Source organism: Melozone crissalis, unplaced genomic scaffold (assembly GCF_028551555.1).
Source record: "Melozone crissalis strain CALT ecotype California unplaced genomic scaffold, PUWL_Pcris_2 ptg000005l_1, whole genome shotgun sequence".
Classification (NCBI taxonomy): domain Eukaryota; kingdom Metazoa; phylum Chordata; class Aves; order Passeriformes; family Passerellidae; genus Melozone; species Melozone crissalis.
This window is the reverse complement of record NW_026535783.1, coordinates 42,621,880-42,640,613: the sequence shown is the minus strand read 5'-3', so window position 1 is coordinate 42,640,613 and position 18,734 is coordinate 42,621,880. Positions and strand designations below refer to the sequence as shown.

At 37.4% G+C, this 18,734-nt stretch overlaps 1 protein-coding gene across 4 annotated transcripts in view; it reads right to left on the bottom strand.

The window, feature by feature from the left end:
• The window catches only part of NFIB (nuclear factor I B), a 164,819-nt gene that overhangs the window by 62,540 nt on the left and 83,545 nt on the right, over positions 1 to 18,734 (bottom strand). For all 4 annotated transcript variants that reach the window (XM_054283574.1, XM_054283551.1, XM_054283565.1 and 1 more), the window contains exon 3: positions 4,388 to 4,441. In XM_054283574.1, the coding sequence (XP_054139549.1) occupies positions 4,388 to 4,441 (54 nt within the window). The remainder of the gene's footprint in view (positions 1 to 4,387; positions 4,442 to 18,734) is intronic.

Below are 18,734 nucleotides of genomic sequence, written 5' to 3'. Positions count from 1 at the left end.
AAGAAAGAATGAAACCAATGGGGTGTAATGAAAGGCAAAGACACAGAGACAGTTTGTCCATCTCTTCATCTAGAAGTGTTATCCCATATAAATAATTTAATATTTATTAGCACAAAAGCTCAAATCTGAGTTCTCTGCATCCTGACTGATCTTATAGTCATAAAAATTTATGAAAAAAATTTTTAAACCAGATAAAATCGAGTCAATTGTATCAAGAAAAAAGTCAAATAAAAAACCTAGCGTTTGCCACTTGCTAGGAAACATAGCTCGAGTAACCCAAACTCATTTGCTTGGATAAAAGGAAAAATCTGAACACACTCATCTTCCCTCAACAAAAAGGCCCATACCTGTCTGTGTCAGGATATCTAGGTTTTCTTTGCACTTTCTGAAAAGATATCTTTTGTATTCCCCATTGCTGGACAAAAATGGCTCCAAAATATAGAAGGCACCCATTAAAAATTGATTTAAAATTATCTTCACAGCTAATTGAGTCTCCTCCCTGTCCTATCCACATGGTGTTTAACTCTATCAATATTGCTACTTTTTACTCCTATATTAGTTGCTTATAAAGGCGGTCTTCAAAGATTTGAGCAGCACAGCAACAACTGGACACAGTTGTGTTAATGCTGATGTATAAATCAAATCTGCCAAGCAGCAACCTCAAACCAAGGGCAAATGGTAAGAAGTCCTATTAATATCAAGTCATTGTGGCCCACAGGCAGAAACGGAAAGAATAATAAAGCAAAGCAAAATCTAGAAAATCCTCACCAGGAACAACTGGCTAGTAAGAACAGTATCTTTGAAGACCATATTGTTATGGTTGGGGTCAATATCATTAGCTTAACTACAGTTCTAGATATTTTTTTCTTTTTACTCACCCTCATAATTTTCTCAAGCTTAAGAGATTAATTTACTAAAAGATGACATCTTCTGTCTTCAGTACATATCCTGCCACATCACTGCACATATTTCCAGATACACTTGTGAAGACTTATGTTTTGGATTTTCTTAAATTGTATAAAACACCTATGGAACTTGGAGGAAGCAAATAATGATGCAGCATTAGACTGAAACTGCCACACTAGGTTACCTTTAACAGACTGCTTCAGCTGTAGCTCAGAACATTCTGAGCACAAAGTAAGAAACAAGACAGGCCTACAGTACTTCGATTATGTTTGGGTTTTGGTGGCTTGCTGGTGTTTGTTTTTTGTGTGCATAAATATGGGCATTTTCAAATTTCTAATTTTCTCTATCTGTTCAGACACCCTCACTGGGGCCTTTGTCATGTCCATTCTCTCTTTTAAATAATGTAAACTTTTAATAGTTAGGACTATGCTAGTACAGCACAAACTTTTATATACCAGGAACTTGAAGGCTGATGCAGACAACAGTAGTGTTCAGATTTTTCTCCTCTCTCAGTTCAGTTCTGCTCACCTATCTGTCTGGAACTTATTTAATAGTACCTGCAGAGAAGCAAAATTTACAACCCAGCCCTCTGAAAAACATGATTAAGCCTTTATAAAAATATGCTAATACAAATATATATTTAATAATATATTTTATTAAAAAAATAATTCAAAGTTATGGAAAAATAAAACTTAGAGGAGGATACCCCTGGATGTAGCCACAAAAGCTACATACCACTATCACCACAAGCTATACCACAGGTCTTATCACTTCATTGAGCTATCAAAATATTAGGAACATATTGTAAAGAATTCCAACAAATGCTCTTCATGTTCTTTTGTTTGGCAAGTGACATTACCCTCTCTCCAGCTTGTTGTTAGGACAGCAAATTACCAGACACCCTAAAGAATGCAACAGTCTCGCCAAACCTAGGAAAAAACCACTCTTAACACCAACAGCTCTGCCAACTACCACTCAGTTTCCAGCAACCTCTTCTTTGGCAGTATCCTTGTGAAAAGGGTGGCATCCAAAAGCTAGCAGCACACATCCCTTGCCAGCAACCTGGCTCCTTGATATACAGGCACTAGAACAAAACATGCTAGAAGAACAACCCTCCTGGCACTACCAATCCACATACTCCTGGCTGAGGACTGAAAACAAACCTCAGAGTGGATATCCCCCAGGGTTCTGACAGAAGTGACTGTCTGGCTCTAATAATAAGAATCGTGTGAAGTTTAGTAAGAAAGAATAGGACAGTAGTGGTTTTCCCAGAGAAGCTGAATGGCATGCAACTCCTTCTCATTCTCCTGCACAGCCCCAGAAGTCCTGTATTCTGCTATCCCACAAACCACAGCACTTTCACCTTGCCAGTTTAACTCCAAAACAGTATTACACAGGGAAGCTGAACAAAGCTAGAAGGTCATCCTCCAACAGATGACATTCAATTATCCTTCTGTCTCTGCTTAAATGAAAGGTTTCAAGGGAACCAAGGCACAGCTTCTATTTTCTGCCCCCACTTGGCAGCAGACAAAGGGATAATACTGGCTGCAGTGACACCAAATCATGAGAAAGTTCTGTGCTCAGTTTTTAAGCATAAAGTTTCATGATGTTTCAGAGTGATCTGCTTTCTACATCCCTTCAACTTCTGAGACAGTGGAGTTTGTCAAACATTACATCTTGACCCATAAGTCTGCCCACAAGAAAGCCTATGCAGCTTGTCTGCTGCCTGCCCAAGGCTCTGTTACTGGCAACAAGATCAGTCCTTACTGGAGGTAAGGCTGAGGGCTGGGGGGACTGGCTCACTATAGGGTGTGATCCTCACTAGTAAAACACATACTGCCACCTTCCTACTCCAAATGCTAAATGGCACTTCAAAACCAGAATTTTAAAATATGCTGAAGGAGAGTTGATTCTGCCTTCAGCTTCCCAAACCCAGAAGCTACAAAAAAGTCCTTCAAAATCACAAGTGATAAGGTAATGTGCTTGGCTTTTCTTGCACTTTTAGGGATGTTCTAAAAGCAAATAAATTTTCTATGGTTGAATGGTCCAAGTTTCAAAAACAGTAATTATCCATAGAGAAATTTTCATATTTATTTTATGAGTCAATTTGCTTCTTTGGGTTTTTAAACCACTAATCTACATATTTGTGGGCATGTATTTAGTAGAAAAATAAAATTTCACTCTCAAAATCCCACACAGTTTGGAAAGAAATAGCATCAAAGTCTCCAACTGAAACTGATAACAAGCCTGCATGATCCCTTAAAGAAAAAAAAATCGCTTGCATTGGAGCTTAGAATGATATTATTTGACTTATTCTGTCCTCTTACCTCTAAAATACATCTGCTATCTTCAAGTATACATATCTGGGGTTAATGTTACAGGAATATGACTTTATGTATAACAATCTTTGATGGTTCTCCCACTTTTGGATATTCACAGGCAATACACATGACATATTTCACAAATAGAGAATTCTTTGATGATAAGCATATTATAAAATGGTACAACCACAAAGCAGACTGTTTATCCTAATGTTGTAACGGATCCAGAAAATATACATGTATATGTTAGCTGCCCAGCAACACAAAATTACATCTTGGTCAGAATACGGTTCATTTCTTATTTGGAAGATCAAACTGAGTCAGTTGCAACTTGTTTCAAATACACGTATCTTCTGAGAGCTAAACTGAGAAGATACAATGTGATGATGGTGGGTAGAGTCACTCCTTGGTCATTAAGAAGTGATAGTGTGTCTGTCACAATTGTTTGTCTTAGTCTGATAAAATTCATAACGTGGCAAAGGTTTACAAGATTTACTAGCACAGCCCAATTGATTAGAAGGACAGGCTCATAAAAATTCAAGGAACCTTTTGTCTAAACAGACTGTAATGGCAAAAATTGGGTTTGATTTTCTCCTGTGTTTTTATTTTAAAAGAATCCTTGAAAGGACCATTTACACTAACATCTCTCTCAAAGGAATATCAAGTGTCACCAGCCATGATGCATTAACATGTTCAAAGACTGCTCTGAGCTGATGCCAAAAAATAATTTTAAATTAACACATTTTTATTTTATAAAGCACATATGAAAAGTAAAAAAGCTGGTAGTGTAGTCACAGATTTTAAACATAGGTCAATTTTCTTTTGCCTCAGATGAAAGAAAACTAATAGTATTGGAAGACTTTTATAAAAATAAAGTTATTTTGGATCTTGTTTCTTTACTCCCACCTCCTTGCCCATCCCCACTTAGAAAATTCTTAAACACATGAGATGAAAGTAAAACTCCTTAGATAAAATTAATATTGATGAAATAGCAATTAAGGCACTGCCAGTTTAGAGGAACTAAAGTATCACAATTTATCCTGATTATTTTTACCAGCGCAAGATATGTTGCTGAATAATTAAACTCTCTTTAGCCATTATCAGTAGTATCATTGTTCTCAAACAATGTTAGATGCACATGTTCTGGAACTTATATTTACCTGGTGGATTCTTGGCAGGATCATTGTGGCTTGGACTTCCTGGTTGCCCAGAATCTATAAAGAAATGAAAGAAATGTTTTAATAATTTGTTTTGCAAGTATCTCGCAATCTTTTAATACCCTCTATTAACAATTAAACTAATGCTTTACTTTATTCTTTAAAGGTCATTTCCCTGACTTTCTATGTGACGCATTATTGAACAAACACTCTACCTGTAAGCTATTTTATGCAGAGGTAGAAACATTGTGAAAGATGCAATGATCCTCATAAGAGGAACTTGTAGATCACTGAATAAGGACAAGAGAGTCATTCAGTTAAATACTAAAGTTGTAAGCACATTTTACAAGGGTACCTTTTCATTCCTTTTCCCACCATCCCCCAAATATAATATTGCATAATGAGCAAAGCAGAGGTAACTTCTTCTCAGGCAATGACCAGAGAGACACACTGGATCAGGCAATTAGTGGTGCTTGCGGTGATGAGGCTTTTTGCTTTAGCTTCTCCTTAAAGCACAAAGGCCTACATTGCTTCCACAGACTCATGACTGCAATGAGGATATGACAGTCTGTTTAAATACAATATGGTCTTTGTGCTCCTAGCCCGTGAGAACTGCTGTTGTGAAATTAAGATTATGTAACGTAAAAACTAACAAAACTCAAATACTGTAGACTTCAAAGTGTGTTTTTCTGCGCCTCCATGCATGCACCTATTGAATCAAAATCAGAATGTAATTTCATGTTAATACACTAAATAATAAATTATATCCTTATTCATAAAGACAGTTGCTTTTAAATATATCTACTTTTCACTGTATTCCCACATCAATAGTACAACAAAAACCTTCTCCACTGCAAGAAATAAAGATATAAAAAACAAAACATGCAGAGAAGAAGAAAATAAATTAGGCATCACCATTTTTTCTACATACAGGCTGGTTTTGGAGCTGTTTTAGAGTCTGAATAAAAAATAACAATTTTTTTAAATGTAGTGATGCTATTAATAGCATAAGATCACCAAAAGATTGCATCATAGCACCATAGAAACTGTTACCACCAAATCAGTTCCAGTTGGATGTAGAGTTGTTGAATGCATTGCTGCTTACAGTGCCCATATTAAAGAATAAACTTTATAGTAAAGAAGAAAAGTGCATATCAACAAATATTTTTCCTTCAATTACCATTACTTCTTCTTATAGCTGATGTGCTCCACATCTTAGAATGAGAGATTCCCTCTACCTGCTACAAGAAGTTCATTTAATTCTGTTGCTACCCATTATGCATCTTCATAGACATGCCTTGACTCACATGTCTGTCAAACTCTTTAACTTAGCACAAGCTTGATTCTACAGAAGATTTTAACTGAGATGGAAGTCCTTTTCACAGCTCAGGTTCTACTAAGTTGATCTAAATGGCAGTTATCCCAAAATGTATACACCTGGGTAGCTACCTGAGTACTGGAATTCCAAGGCACATGTGAAACGCAGTTCCAATGGTGTTAAAAAAAACCAACTAACTTTTCCAAAACTGAATTAAATCACTCTTGTGCACAATTAAATGCACATTGAATAGGGAATTTCCCATGAAATTTCATTTATCTTCTTCAGCCTTGGGCAGGAAACATGCAGGGCAAGACTATGCGTTGGACTCTGCCCTTACCGTGGCTTGGCACCTGGGTACCCTTAGGTGTCCCATTGTGCAGCACAGTATGCAGCCATTCAGTCTGTTTCTCTGCATGATGTGATACTTCCCTTAAAATAATTAAATCAAGTTAATTTAAAAACTTAATCAGCTACAAGAAATGCTAAGAGTCTAATGTTTCTCCACATATGGACCAATTTGGGGAGAATCATCCTTTTTCCCGTGTGAATTAGAATGTTCTTCTAATAGACATTCTTTGACTCTGCAAACCATACATATCACTATTTAAATTCAAATTATAAGAGAGGATTAATGTTACACAGCAATGTCCAAGTGTAAAACTACAGCAGATATGTGGCTAAATGAACTGTCATTTTGGTAGTAGATAAAACCAATAAAGCTTGAACAACATAGCTTCAGGATCACAGAGATTTGAAACTGAATTAATGAGACCTACCAGAAAATAACTTTTGAAGTTTTCTCCTGTCAAAATTCATTTTAAAAAATGACAAAGTGAAATAATTTTTCAGATCTTGCACAGAAATTTGCCTTTACTTCTAGTTTCTGTATTCAGGATTTAAAGATTAATGGAAGTTTGAACAATTTTTATTATAGTAGGAAATATAGCAAAGAATTTTCTAATTGTAGGGATAAGCAGTTGGCTATTTATTATAATTTTCCAATCAGCCTTAGCTTTGGGTTTTGTTAACTACTCAGTAATCATGGCTTTTATGTATTGATTCTCAATCTGTGTCTTTTGAGATCTCAATGAGATTTGGAGAATACTGAGGAAGAATATGAGAAGAAACTTATCTAAGCCTTCACTAAAAATCAAAGACTTTTATTCTGTATGAGAGCATCAAGCTATGGAACTCTGCACTTAAAACACAGAAAAGCATCTGATCCTCAAGATTAAAGACGCATAGTTGAGATGGCCTGTGATGATCCAAGTCTCCTACCAATGTCAGTAATTACAAAGCACTCTTCTGTTTTGATTGGATGCAAATAGCTTTGCAAAGTACAAAAGAATCATGGTCATTATAGGATTAAATTATATAACTGCATATAAACAGAACACTGAATGAACAGCTACATTGGAGCAATGCTCTTCTAAAAGAGGGAGTAAGAAGCATTTTTGGGAAGCCACAGAAGCTACAGAAGTAAAAGACTTGTTAAGACACTTTAAATCATTCTTTGTCCTCATCTGTACAAGACCACTAATTAACAACATGAGCCCTTTCTTCCAGGAAGGGGAGATGGAGAAAGACATAAAACAAATTCACTGTCTGTCTAGCTGAATTTGCATTCAATTGTCCCAGCAAATAACTCTTACGCATGAAAAAAAATTTAAAAATTAAAAAAAAAACTAACCAACAATCAAAAGCAAAAGAAATCAAACCACCAAAAGAAAACCCAAGCTAGAAGCTGGATAAAAATATACTTAACAAGAAGAAAATCAAATCCCATCATGTTTATGCAATGAAACTGAAATTTTTGTAATTTTCATTTAGGTAGCTCCCAACTGTAAGTTCTCTTAGTTTTGTTGCTGTTGTTGTTGTTGTTGTAGTGGTTGATAGGGAGCAAAATGTCTCCTACACATACCATTTCCCCAAAATGGCTTTCATGTGCACCTCACAGCTACAGTAGCACATCTTCTACTCTGTTTTTCTTGGTGCTGACTGATAAAACTTATCTTTGATAACTTATTGCCCCATGGATGAACAACTCATATGAAACAGATTCAAGCCAGACTTTACTTTTAACAGGTCATGTAACCCTGATGCCCTTTATGTATAACTTATCATGATTTAGCACAGCTATCTCCAAGATATTCAAACTCTATATCAAACTACTCTTACTTCTGGGAGACTGTATGAAAGGATGAGACAAGAAGCTGACATATATTTAATACTTAATTTTTTTCCTATCTTTTCATTTCCAGGGGTTGATCACAATGAGCATCTGTGAGTGCAGGTAACTCCCAGTGCAGCCAGAGTTGAGACTAACTGACTGCTGAGGCCTGCTTCAAGTGAAAAAATAAGCTTCCATTTTCCCTGTGGTACACTAGGAAAAGTCTTGGCTTCATAAGACAGAGGAAAATTTTAAAAAGCTGTGTCCATAGAGTCCATTTAGCAAAGGATGAGATCCTCTCTCCCTTTGAGCCACATTGTCCTTGACAAGCAGGAAGGACACCCATGCCAGCAAAGACAAACAAGTCACATTGTTGCTCACCAGCTTCCTGAAGGGTTTTTAGTACTGCTCATCTCAATAAAACAACCTTTCACTTTTTAGCTGATATGATACTCTCTTTAAAAAGTAAGCTGCTATACCTTCCTTATGCCCCATCCTGTACAAGAAATTTTGGTTTTAAGGCTCTCTGTTAGAGCATAATACCATAGGCACTGAAAACAAGTAGCAGCAGAATGTGTTAAAATCTGAAGATATTTTCTAAAGCCATGTCTTGGGGAAATAAGTAGATTGTCCACAGGCATCACACTAATGAAATTAAATTGCTCAGTGGTTTCAGTGAACACATTTCTATTCGCCACAGGCTATGAGGACAGCCTTTAATCAGCCTCAGCTGATCTCAGCTGATAGACACTAATTTAATCATTCACCACCAGGTAAATACATCCTTGCTCTTTGTCTCTGACTTTGGTGTGAGGGATAAGGAACCACAGAGATGTGGCCATCACCAAACCAGGTATGACGTTGTCCAAACTTTCACATTCATATACAGCACTTGACAGCTGACAGAGTCACTATCATGAACAAGAATCACAACAACCTTCCAGAATGTCAGGATTACTTCACCATCTGACATCACTTGACACAAATGTTGTACCCCTGAAAATCACAAGATCACAGGTTACCATAGTGTGGTAGAGACCTCGAATGTCTTCAATCTCAGCGCCTGCTTGATCTCTCAAAGACTCTCAGAACATCCACAGCAAAGAAAAGTAAGACATCTTCCTCTTCTCCAAAACAAATAACATGAGCCACAAAAATCCATAAAACAAAGAGATAACTAATTTATCCCTGTACTTTAAATCATTACCTTGACTTATAATTACTCTAATTTTACTACATAACTACCTTTTACTGCCTACACTATTTTACCTTGACAAAGCAACTGATTGGTTTGATAAACTTCCCAAACAATTGTAACAATTTCATTTTGAAAAGCAGTGTCTTTCTTAGTGTAGTCTTTCTCTATCAGACAATAGAGACCATCTGTACTATTTTAGTAGCATTATTCACACCAATTCTTGTCATAGAACAGGTAAAAGTGGTTTGATGCATTATCCACTGAAAAGTGGATAGCATCCACTGAAAGGCTGCTACCAACATGGAAATGCTACTGTCACCCTTGTTTTCGCAAGTGTAATAACTTGAGGGGGGGATTTATTTTTCACATCTTCAGAGATCATTACACTTAATTCAAATACTTCTGCAGAAAATTTTGGCTCTTTGAGGTCTTCTGATAAAATGTTCACCACCATCAATTTGTTTGGTAGAACACAAGTCCTGTTAGGAGTTCTGAGGGAACTGACATTGTTTATCCTGGAGAAAAGGAGGCTGAACATTATTGCCCTCTGCAGGAGGTTGACTGGAGGTTGTAACCGGGTGGGGACAGTCTCTTCTTCCATGTACCAAGCGATAAAAGAAGAGGAACACAGCCTAAAATTGCACCTAGGGAGGTTTAGTTTTGACACTGGGAAAAAATTCTTCACCAAAAGATGGCCAGCCATTGGAATCAGCAACCCAGGGAAGTCAGAAAGTGACCTTCCATGAAGGTATTTCACAGACCTAGAGATGTGACAATTAGGAGCATAGTTTAAGGGTGGACTTGGCAAAGTTAGGTTTACAGTTGGACTTCAAGATTTTAAAGGTCTTTTTCAACCTAAAGGATTCCATGATTATATGTCCCTGAAGAGATATGGTATGCAGCACAGTTCACAGAAGGAGGAGGCAGCACCTTAAAAAAACAAGTAGGGCTTCACTGTGAGAAAGACATGTTTGCCCTTGCATCTTTCCCAACAGTGTTTACTTGTAAGCAATATGTGTTCATGACACCCAGACTGGAAACATCCACAACACTGAATCAGTGACTTCTTTTAAAAACATTGTTCTACTACTCTTATTCTGCAAGAACTTCCTCTGTCTTTACAAGACAGCTCTGCTATTGCACTGGGTAACTACACAAAGAGCTAGTCCTATACATTTTTATTGTGTTTCATATTCATACACCTGGTGGTAGATGAGCAGCATAGAAAAGTGACCCAGGAGGCATGGTTGGGACCTCTCAGGAGACCAGTGAAACAGCAGGAGCTACCCTGAAGGCTGGATGTGGTAATCCTTGCAGCCAGGCGTCATCAGCACCCATGTGTCTCACTAGGAGCTGTAAGAGTGACTTAGGTTCTTTACGTCAGAAGAGTGCTGCTGTCTAACCTTCACCTACCCAAAAAAGGCAGCAAAGAACAGAGCTGACTACTCACCCCAGAAGCTGAGCTGTCTGTTGGTGTTGGTACCTAGGCTTTAGTCCAAGCAAGCAAGTCACTCCACAAAGCCTTCAGGGCTCAGCCCATGGAGGCACTTCTGCTGGGAGCTGGTCAGGATAGCCAGCAGACTGGGCTCACTTTCCAATTCAGTTTAAATTTGTTTGCTTTGGACACAGCAAGAGCTATTAAGCCATCAGCTGACCCATTTCACCACATGCCCCCGTGCCCTCCCAGCCCAGAGAAGCTCGCCTGTGGCTGTGTGAAACCCCACGTCTCAATCACTGCAGGAGCATCCCCACGCATGGGCTTGTCGGGGCAATGGCAGTGCCATGGGGGCTGGCACTGAGATGGTGTGTGATGGGCTGGGGCATCAGAGCCCAGCGGGTCACGGCAGGCTCCCTGCTTCACCTGCTCTTTTATCAGCGGATCTGCCTCCGCCAAGTCACCCAACTGGCCATTGTCAAGACAGTAAACTTTCTTTCAGAGTATTTTAATTGAGTAAATAAAAAATGGTAATTAAATGAACATTACGTAATGTGTTTCTGATTTGTAATCTCATTTAAATTAATTAACTGACTCAATCCTTGTTTAGTTTTTAAACTGCCCTAGTTAAGAAGTGGAGCTCTGGGAGTAAATTCAGATTTTATATAGTTGAAAGAAATCCAAGGACCTAGAAGCACTTACAAGAGCAAAAATAGCAGTACACATAGTAGGATTTTCAGCTTTATATCCCATGCATAGATTTATCTTTTTAATTTAAATTCCTTTATTTGTTTATGTGACATAAGTCACAACAATTATTTATTCAAAATATTTCTTATACAATTTATAAAGACCATATGTTGCTCATATTGAAAACTGAACAAATTTCTCCAGCTGTGTTACAAGTTGTGCATGGAATATACACATATGTACACACACACACACACACATTTTTAAGTTAAGAAAAGGGTTACATTTTTTCATGGCCTGAAACAAATATTTCCCATACCTCATAATATTAGTTGAGCTCTTTCTTGACATTTACATTAAGAAGAGATTTACATAGGTATCAAGCCATATGTGGATGAATGTGAAAGAATGACATTTCTTTCCAAAAGTTGTTGGATTCAGTCGGAAAAGATGAGATATAAATGCTTAATCTTCTCCATCTGGAGGATACTGTGGATACTACTATAGTCAGAAATATTCAGAAGTCGGTTTTGGAACTTCTACAATTTTTTGGAACTTTTACATTAAGGTATGTCTCATTAAGAGCTTTTTTTACTGATTCTTCAGAAAATCAAAAGCAAAATGTGGAACACAGTGAAGATTTATCGTGATGTTTATAAAAGGAAGAAATTATATGATAGACTATATTAATTTAACAGTTCATATTTGCAAGCAAATAATAGGAATTTCCTTGCATATACCTTCATCTACATAATAAACCATCCACTTTATTCTGTTCTGTAAGACAGAGTTGACCCTGATGTATATGCAATGCAAATTGCTGAGATCTTTACAGAATCACAGAATCTATTAGGTTGGAATAGACCTCTGAGCGTATTGAGTCCAACCTATGATTGAATTCCACCTTGTTAGCTAGAGACAGCCCATGTCAGACATGGCAGTAAGAGACAGATCCAGTCTTTTCTTAAACACCTCCAGGGATGGTGACTCCATCACTTCCCTGGGCAGCCCATTACAGTTTCTAGACACCCTTTCTGTGAAGAAATTCTTCCTGAGATCCAACTTGAACCTGCTACATAGATTCTGGTTTCAGGGAAGCTAATGTAAATTCTACTGCTGAGTCCCGTGCAATCAGGATATTATTTTCTGTTGAACTGTAGAGCGATAAAGCAAAAAGAGTTCAGGGAGATAAAATTCACATTTCCACAACATTCTTAGGACAGGGATAAGGATGACAGGAGTAAGAAAAAGTCCGTTTTGTTAACATGAATCACAGACAAAGGTTGTTAAAATCAATGAAAAATTGCTCCATCAAGTTTTGGATGAGGCACTTTATGGTGAATTACAGCTTAAAAGAACAAAAAAACCCATAGTTCCAGCAAATACTGTAGGACAGATCTGCATTTTTTTTCCTTTCAAGTGCATTGCACTCTCCACTAAATCATACAATAATAAAAGACAGATTCCTCAGCAGTTCAGACATTTACAATCGTATGCTACTTAACTTACTTCTAAGAGACATGGGACATAAGGAATGCCATAGTTCTGTGGATCTTCAAGTAACACTTTTTTTTATCAGAGATCTTTGTGAAAAAAAGTCTCAAATAGAAGTATATACACATGTTCTTTATAAAGTGGGTTTAATTTCATCTGCTGTAATCTAAAAGTTCATAGACAAAATATGCATCACTGTGCCTAACCATATTCACACACACACACACACACACACAATTAAAACAAACTAACCATGACAAAAGAAGGATTAAATCTATTAGTGGGCGCTAAGTACGTAATATACGAGAATTGGCTGAGAAAATTCACCCCAACTTTTCGTGCCAGTTCAAAGCTTGATTTTAGTTTCATGTGTGCCCACAGGCACCATGTTTACACAGAGGTTTGTAACAAATGATGAGAAAGTATTGAAGCAAAAGTGATAAAAAAATTATGACTTACAAATTAGTTTTCTCTCTACTTTGACCTTTTACAGTAGATAAAAATCAGAAGTAGCTAGTCAAATTATGCGCCACAGCAGAATTTAAAATGTAAAACTGACTAAAGCATACAAATGTACAACCAACTCAGTTTTGAGTTTGTGCAGCAATGTTCTGCAAATAAATGCAAGGAATTATTTTTAAAGCATGTAACTTACAAAGAAAAAAGTTATCTTGGTTTAAAGCATGCAAACCATGACTTTCAAGCAGGTTCCTCATCTCCCTACTAGCAAAAGTACAGTCATTGCTGTCATACTGGTCAAAAGCTATTAAAAAATTATTAGAAGTATTTAAAAAGTATTAATGTATTACATATTTGATCATATTCATTTGTGCCTGCCCAACATAGCTCTGTAGTTTTGTGGCTAATATCACATGCAGCATCTGTTTGAAATTCTATAGTTTTCACTGGATATTATACATCACAGCTTTAAAGTTCCCTAATTTCTAATTTCCCTAACTTTCTAATCATCTATGTAGGTGAAGTTCCCTGGCAGGGACTATTGTACCTGATAGGTACAATACTAGCTGCAGTTTTGCAAGATATTAAAATATGCTTGCCCATTCAATATACAGCAGAGACTGCTTTTGCTCTTTCAATTTTGTTTTATTTACAGAAGTTGGCACATGTTCTTGCAGTACCTAAGGGTATTATATACTTGAAAAAAGGATACTACTTTTTATCTAAAAAAAACCAGATGGCTCAAATTCCAAGGCTTTCATTTTTATTGCTTACTAGTTGTTGGGGGCCTTTTGCATGAGTAAAAATTGAGTGCTAATTAAGGGGGGGTCAGAGGGGAGAATGAAGGAGAACAAAAACCCTGACTCAAAATTCTTGCTGCACCTGGTAATTTGCCAGTGCCTTGAATACTATTTAACCATCCACTGTTTCTAAGGCTTATTTTCTTACCATTACTCTATCACAGCAGGACCTCGAGAAAGTTATCAAGACTGGTTTGGTCTGCAGCTATAAAAAAGAAAGTCTTTGGAGTTAAAAAACCTTGTACATGTTTACTGAAAATATATCAGAAACTCAAGTTTCAGTCTGCATACAAAGCAAAAGAAGTTGTACCACCCAACAGCTCCAAGAGAAGAAGCCAGAATGAGTAACCTTAGATATTCAACATCTCCTATAACTGCAGATTTAAGTTCTTATTAAAGGCCCTCTAACACAAAAAACCCACTCTTTCTGTTTGTTAAATATATAAAATAAAATTCAATCCAAACAGAATTTTCCATTTTAATAACCCTTTATATTAATGTATCTGTGCATATATGTGTGTGTACGTGGAGAAATTATAAATTCATATAGATCCCAGCTTATTTTACTTATAGTCAATGTTTTGGGCTTTGAGAAGGTGGAAGTCTAATGGGTTAAATATGTTGACTGTCTTGTGCATTACTGGAAGAACAGAAATAAACGTGAACAACAGCACTTTCACAACAGCATTCCTCACAGAAATATTTGAGATTTTTCAAAAAAAGTGAGAGCAAAAAATAGCAACTTCATACTTGCACTGCCCTTCTTCTGTGAACAATACTAATCATTTTCCCTATTGTGCACCCACATAGCAGGTTCAAGATCCAGTTTAATACCTTGCATGTATTCAAGCCCCTTGGCAGCCCTGTTTTCCTGAACAAATGGGTTAAAAGCACGTGACCTGAAGGAGCTAGATGAGACACAATGTACTGCACAATAGTTCAGTTGTATGCACTGAAATTATGGCAGACCTTTTTACAACTGATTTCAAGCATGTGACAATACTCTAATGGACACCTGCAAACTCATTTTGCTTTACCTTCCTCCATTCTGCCTGTCTCTCTCTGCTCCACAAAAATACACAACACACCTTGTGTGATTCTGAAATGATTACAGCTCCCTTTTCAGCCCAGCCTTCTTTTGATGTGGTTTTTACTAACACTTCAGAGCAGTGTAAAGTCAATCTGTCTGTGCTGCTTGAGCAACTTAAAGTGAATTCAGAAAAGTGCACAATGCCAAGTCCAAACTTCATTCACATCTGCCTGATTTTGAGCAGTTCAGGTTTCCAGGTTTCCAGTTGCTAGAATTTGTATTGATATGCAGATGAGACCAATTGGCTAGTTTGATATTAAATTTTACACTTATGAACAGCTGTATTAAGCAAATCTCCAAAGCCCCGAAATGCTTTTATCCTTTCAAATAGTTTTCCAGGAGGTGTTGCATCTCTAAACAAGAATTGTATCCCTTTAATGCCAACTTAAAAGTGAAGCGTGAACAACAATGGAGCCTTTTCAGGACAGCAGTATGATATCAGTGATGGCAAGAACATGAGAAAATACAATTCTCACGTGAAATTCACCTTGGCCTAGGGCAGTGTTTCTCCACCCAGTGGGTGTGACTGACAGGCAAGCATTGAAGAGGGCCCACTAGTAAATCACACATCCCACTTGTATAAACAAACCAAGAAAAACAAAACAAACCAAAAGGGGGAAAAAAAGGGCACTGATCCCAGGACACAGCACAGTTAAGTCTGCTGGTCAGAATTCCTCCCAGATTACTTCCCCCCTGCCCCTACCTCCACAAAAGTGTGAAGCTGCCCCACAGCAATAAACACTTCTCATATGATACTCTTCTGTTCAGTGGCCCACATTCATTTGCACATGTGGAAGGACAGCTATGGTGTGTGACCTTCCGGCAGTAAAGCAGACCAACATCAGGATTGGTAACAGAAACACTCCACCAGCAGCAAAGCAATGTCCAGAAACTAAGCATAGACCAGCACATTGTTTGGCCAATTTTTCTAAAGTGATTCTGGCATTACCCTTCCTACATACACAACTGCTAAAATTAAAGCTGTGTAACTACATTAAAGCACATTCCATATCAAGTCAGTTTGTCTCCTCTAAGTCTAAAGCCCTGTGTCCCCCCAGGAAACACCAGGAATATTGTACGGACCCTTTCTTCTATTTTAATAAAATGAGCAATGAAATCACTTCCATACGCATAGCTAATGATAACAGCATGATGTAAGTGTTCAGAAGATGGAAACAGTACATGAAGACAAATAGCCATGACAATAAGAATAAAACTAAGGTTTTATACCAAGTTTAGTCTAGAGATTACCACAGTTTGTTAGACAGTGTGTGACTGTATATAGGAGACAGCCCAGAAAACATCACTGGGAATATTGTTAAGCTTGCAAACCTACAGTGTTTTCATATACCACTTGACTCAGCCACAGTAAGTGCAGGTATCTTTGCATGGTTCTCACCTACACCATTTCAAACAACACACCACAGCCTAACATTAAGTTTGTGTAGAATACAGGCAATCACATGAGGATCTCTCTGCAAAGGCATATGTCAACACCAAAGGGATAGCTGCCTTTCCAAATGTACTAGCATAAGTCTACTTTAATAAGCAGCAGATGGAAAAAAATGTAATCAGTGTGTTGCAGTGTTACAAAAAAAAAATACTAGACTAAACACAGATAAAAACATTCACACATCAAAAAATGACAGTTATTAAGTTATAAGGCATGAAAAAAGAAGTGCACTGATTTTAGGGCAGAACAAGGTAAATTCTCTGGACTGTATTTTTTCATGAGATTATTAGGGAAGAGTGGCAGAAAACTGACATATTTTTGTACATGTGCAATTGTCCACAACCAATATTCGACCCTAGAAAAGGCACAGTTACCCCATTAACGACTTTGGCAGCTCCATTTACCCAAGATCGAGATCTATAATTAACTTTAGGCATATTGCATTGTTAAAGATTTACTGTATTGTTAAATTGTTAAAGATTCACTCTAAGATAACTTGCAACTACCTGTATTCTTTTCCCTATCTCCTATTTACATTGTCTCTCTACCTTCCTTGTGGCATTGTTATACACCTTGGAATATTCTTCAACCCTGCAATTTTTGCAGTGCCCAGGAAAATATTTTTATTTAAACAATGTAAAACCACTAAGAGTTGTACAGGTTTCTTGCTCATCTGAATAAGAGGCAATTCAATGCTGCTTATTATGGAATTATTATTATCATGCCTATTGCTGAAGGCGTCCTTGTGGGTTTTTTTTTATTTTGCTTCTCGCCATTACTTTAAAGAAACACCTTCTCTTTAAGGATGTGAGGGTAGGGGAGAAGCTGAGACAGTGATGAATAAAGTTTCCTTTGAAGACTGACTGAAATAGTAAGCTGTGCATTTCAACATGGGTTTTGATGAATCATCTGAACAGAAGGCTAACCCTACAAGTATGGAACTTTAAAACTCATGGTCAACAGTCTTTCTGCATTTAAGGCTACTATTGTCAGTCTAAGTGTTTAGGTTAAAACTTGTAGGTTAAAATAATAAGTGAATATCATTATCATGATAAGAAACATTACAGGAATAGAAGTGGTAGGTATGTTTTTCTGCTTCTATCTCACAAGGTGAGGAGAGGCTGAACCACAATCAGAAAGAATAATTTTATTCTAGAGAAAATATATAAAACCATACAGTTCAGTTTTCAGATTTATGTTGATTAAGTTTCTTAAAGCTGCATACTTATTATTAGAGTTTTCAAATTATAAATATTACAGAAAGACAAATTTTCTTAGTGGTTACAACAGGGTCACAGATATTAATGCAGCTGTAGATCCAACTGCCGAGATCTGTAGTACAAACTTCCAAAGGAACTTGAATCCTCAGTATAGTAAAACAGCAAGAGTAAGAAAAATCAAATTGGTTGAGGAAGGCGAGAGACATAAATTCACAAAATCAAAAGGTTATTATATGTCTTAAGCACTTAGAATTCCATAAGAGGAATTTTAAGAAAGGTTCAGTGCTCCCTGCCACCATGAGCACTTTTTAGAACTATGGTACAGGTACACTCTCCTGCAAAAACTTCTCTGTATGCCTGTCTCAGCTATGTGGTGTGTACTTTCTATTTAGCCAAATACAGAAGAATAAAAGAGAAATACAAATGTTGGCATAGGTGATTTCAAGCCTTAGTTGTTTGACCTTTCTGTATAAGCTTTTGGCATCTGTGACTTGGCAGGCAGAATGCAGGCCAAGCCAGAACAAAGAGGAAGACAGGAAGCAGAAAGCTGGCCATGTCTCCTTGGCAGTCAGCATTGCAACAGGGTGAAAAACCATGTTGTTGCCAAACCAGAAACAGTGGGGGAAGCCCAGATAGTTGGCAAGTCACATACGGCTGTATTGTACATCCTAAACACTAAATGCTTGATAAACTGAAGTGCTATACCAGAGCCTAATCTATTTAAACTCTTCTGCACTACAGGGTAATACTTCATTTGCCCTTGCTTATGTGTTTCCTAAGGAACTGACACAGCATCGTTACTATCATCTATGGGCTGGCAGGGTAAAATCCTGCTGCCACTGTATGAGTTTCAGCATCCTTCTAAAGAATCCACTAAGACACTGCTAGAGCATGGAATCCCCTCCACACACATCCCTGTCTTGCCCCCAACCCCTGCTCCTGAAGATCCAAGCTTTAAAGTACCCTCAGGATGCATTGGCAGCAGATTGCTAGTTGTGGCAAACTGCATTTACCACTTCG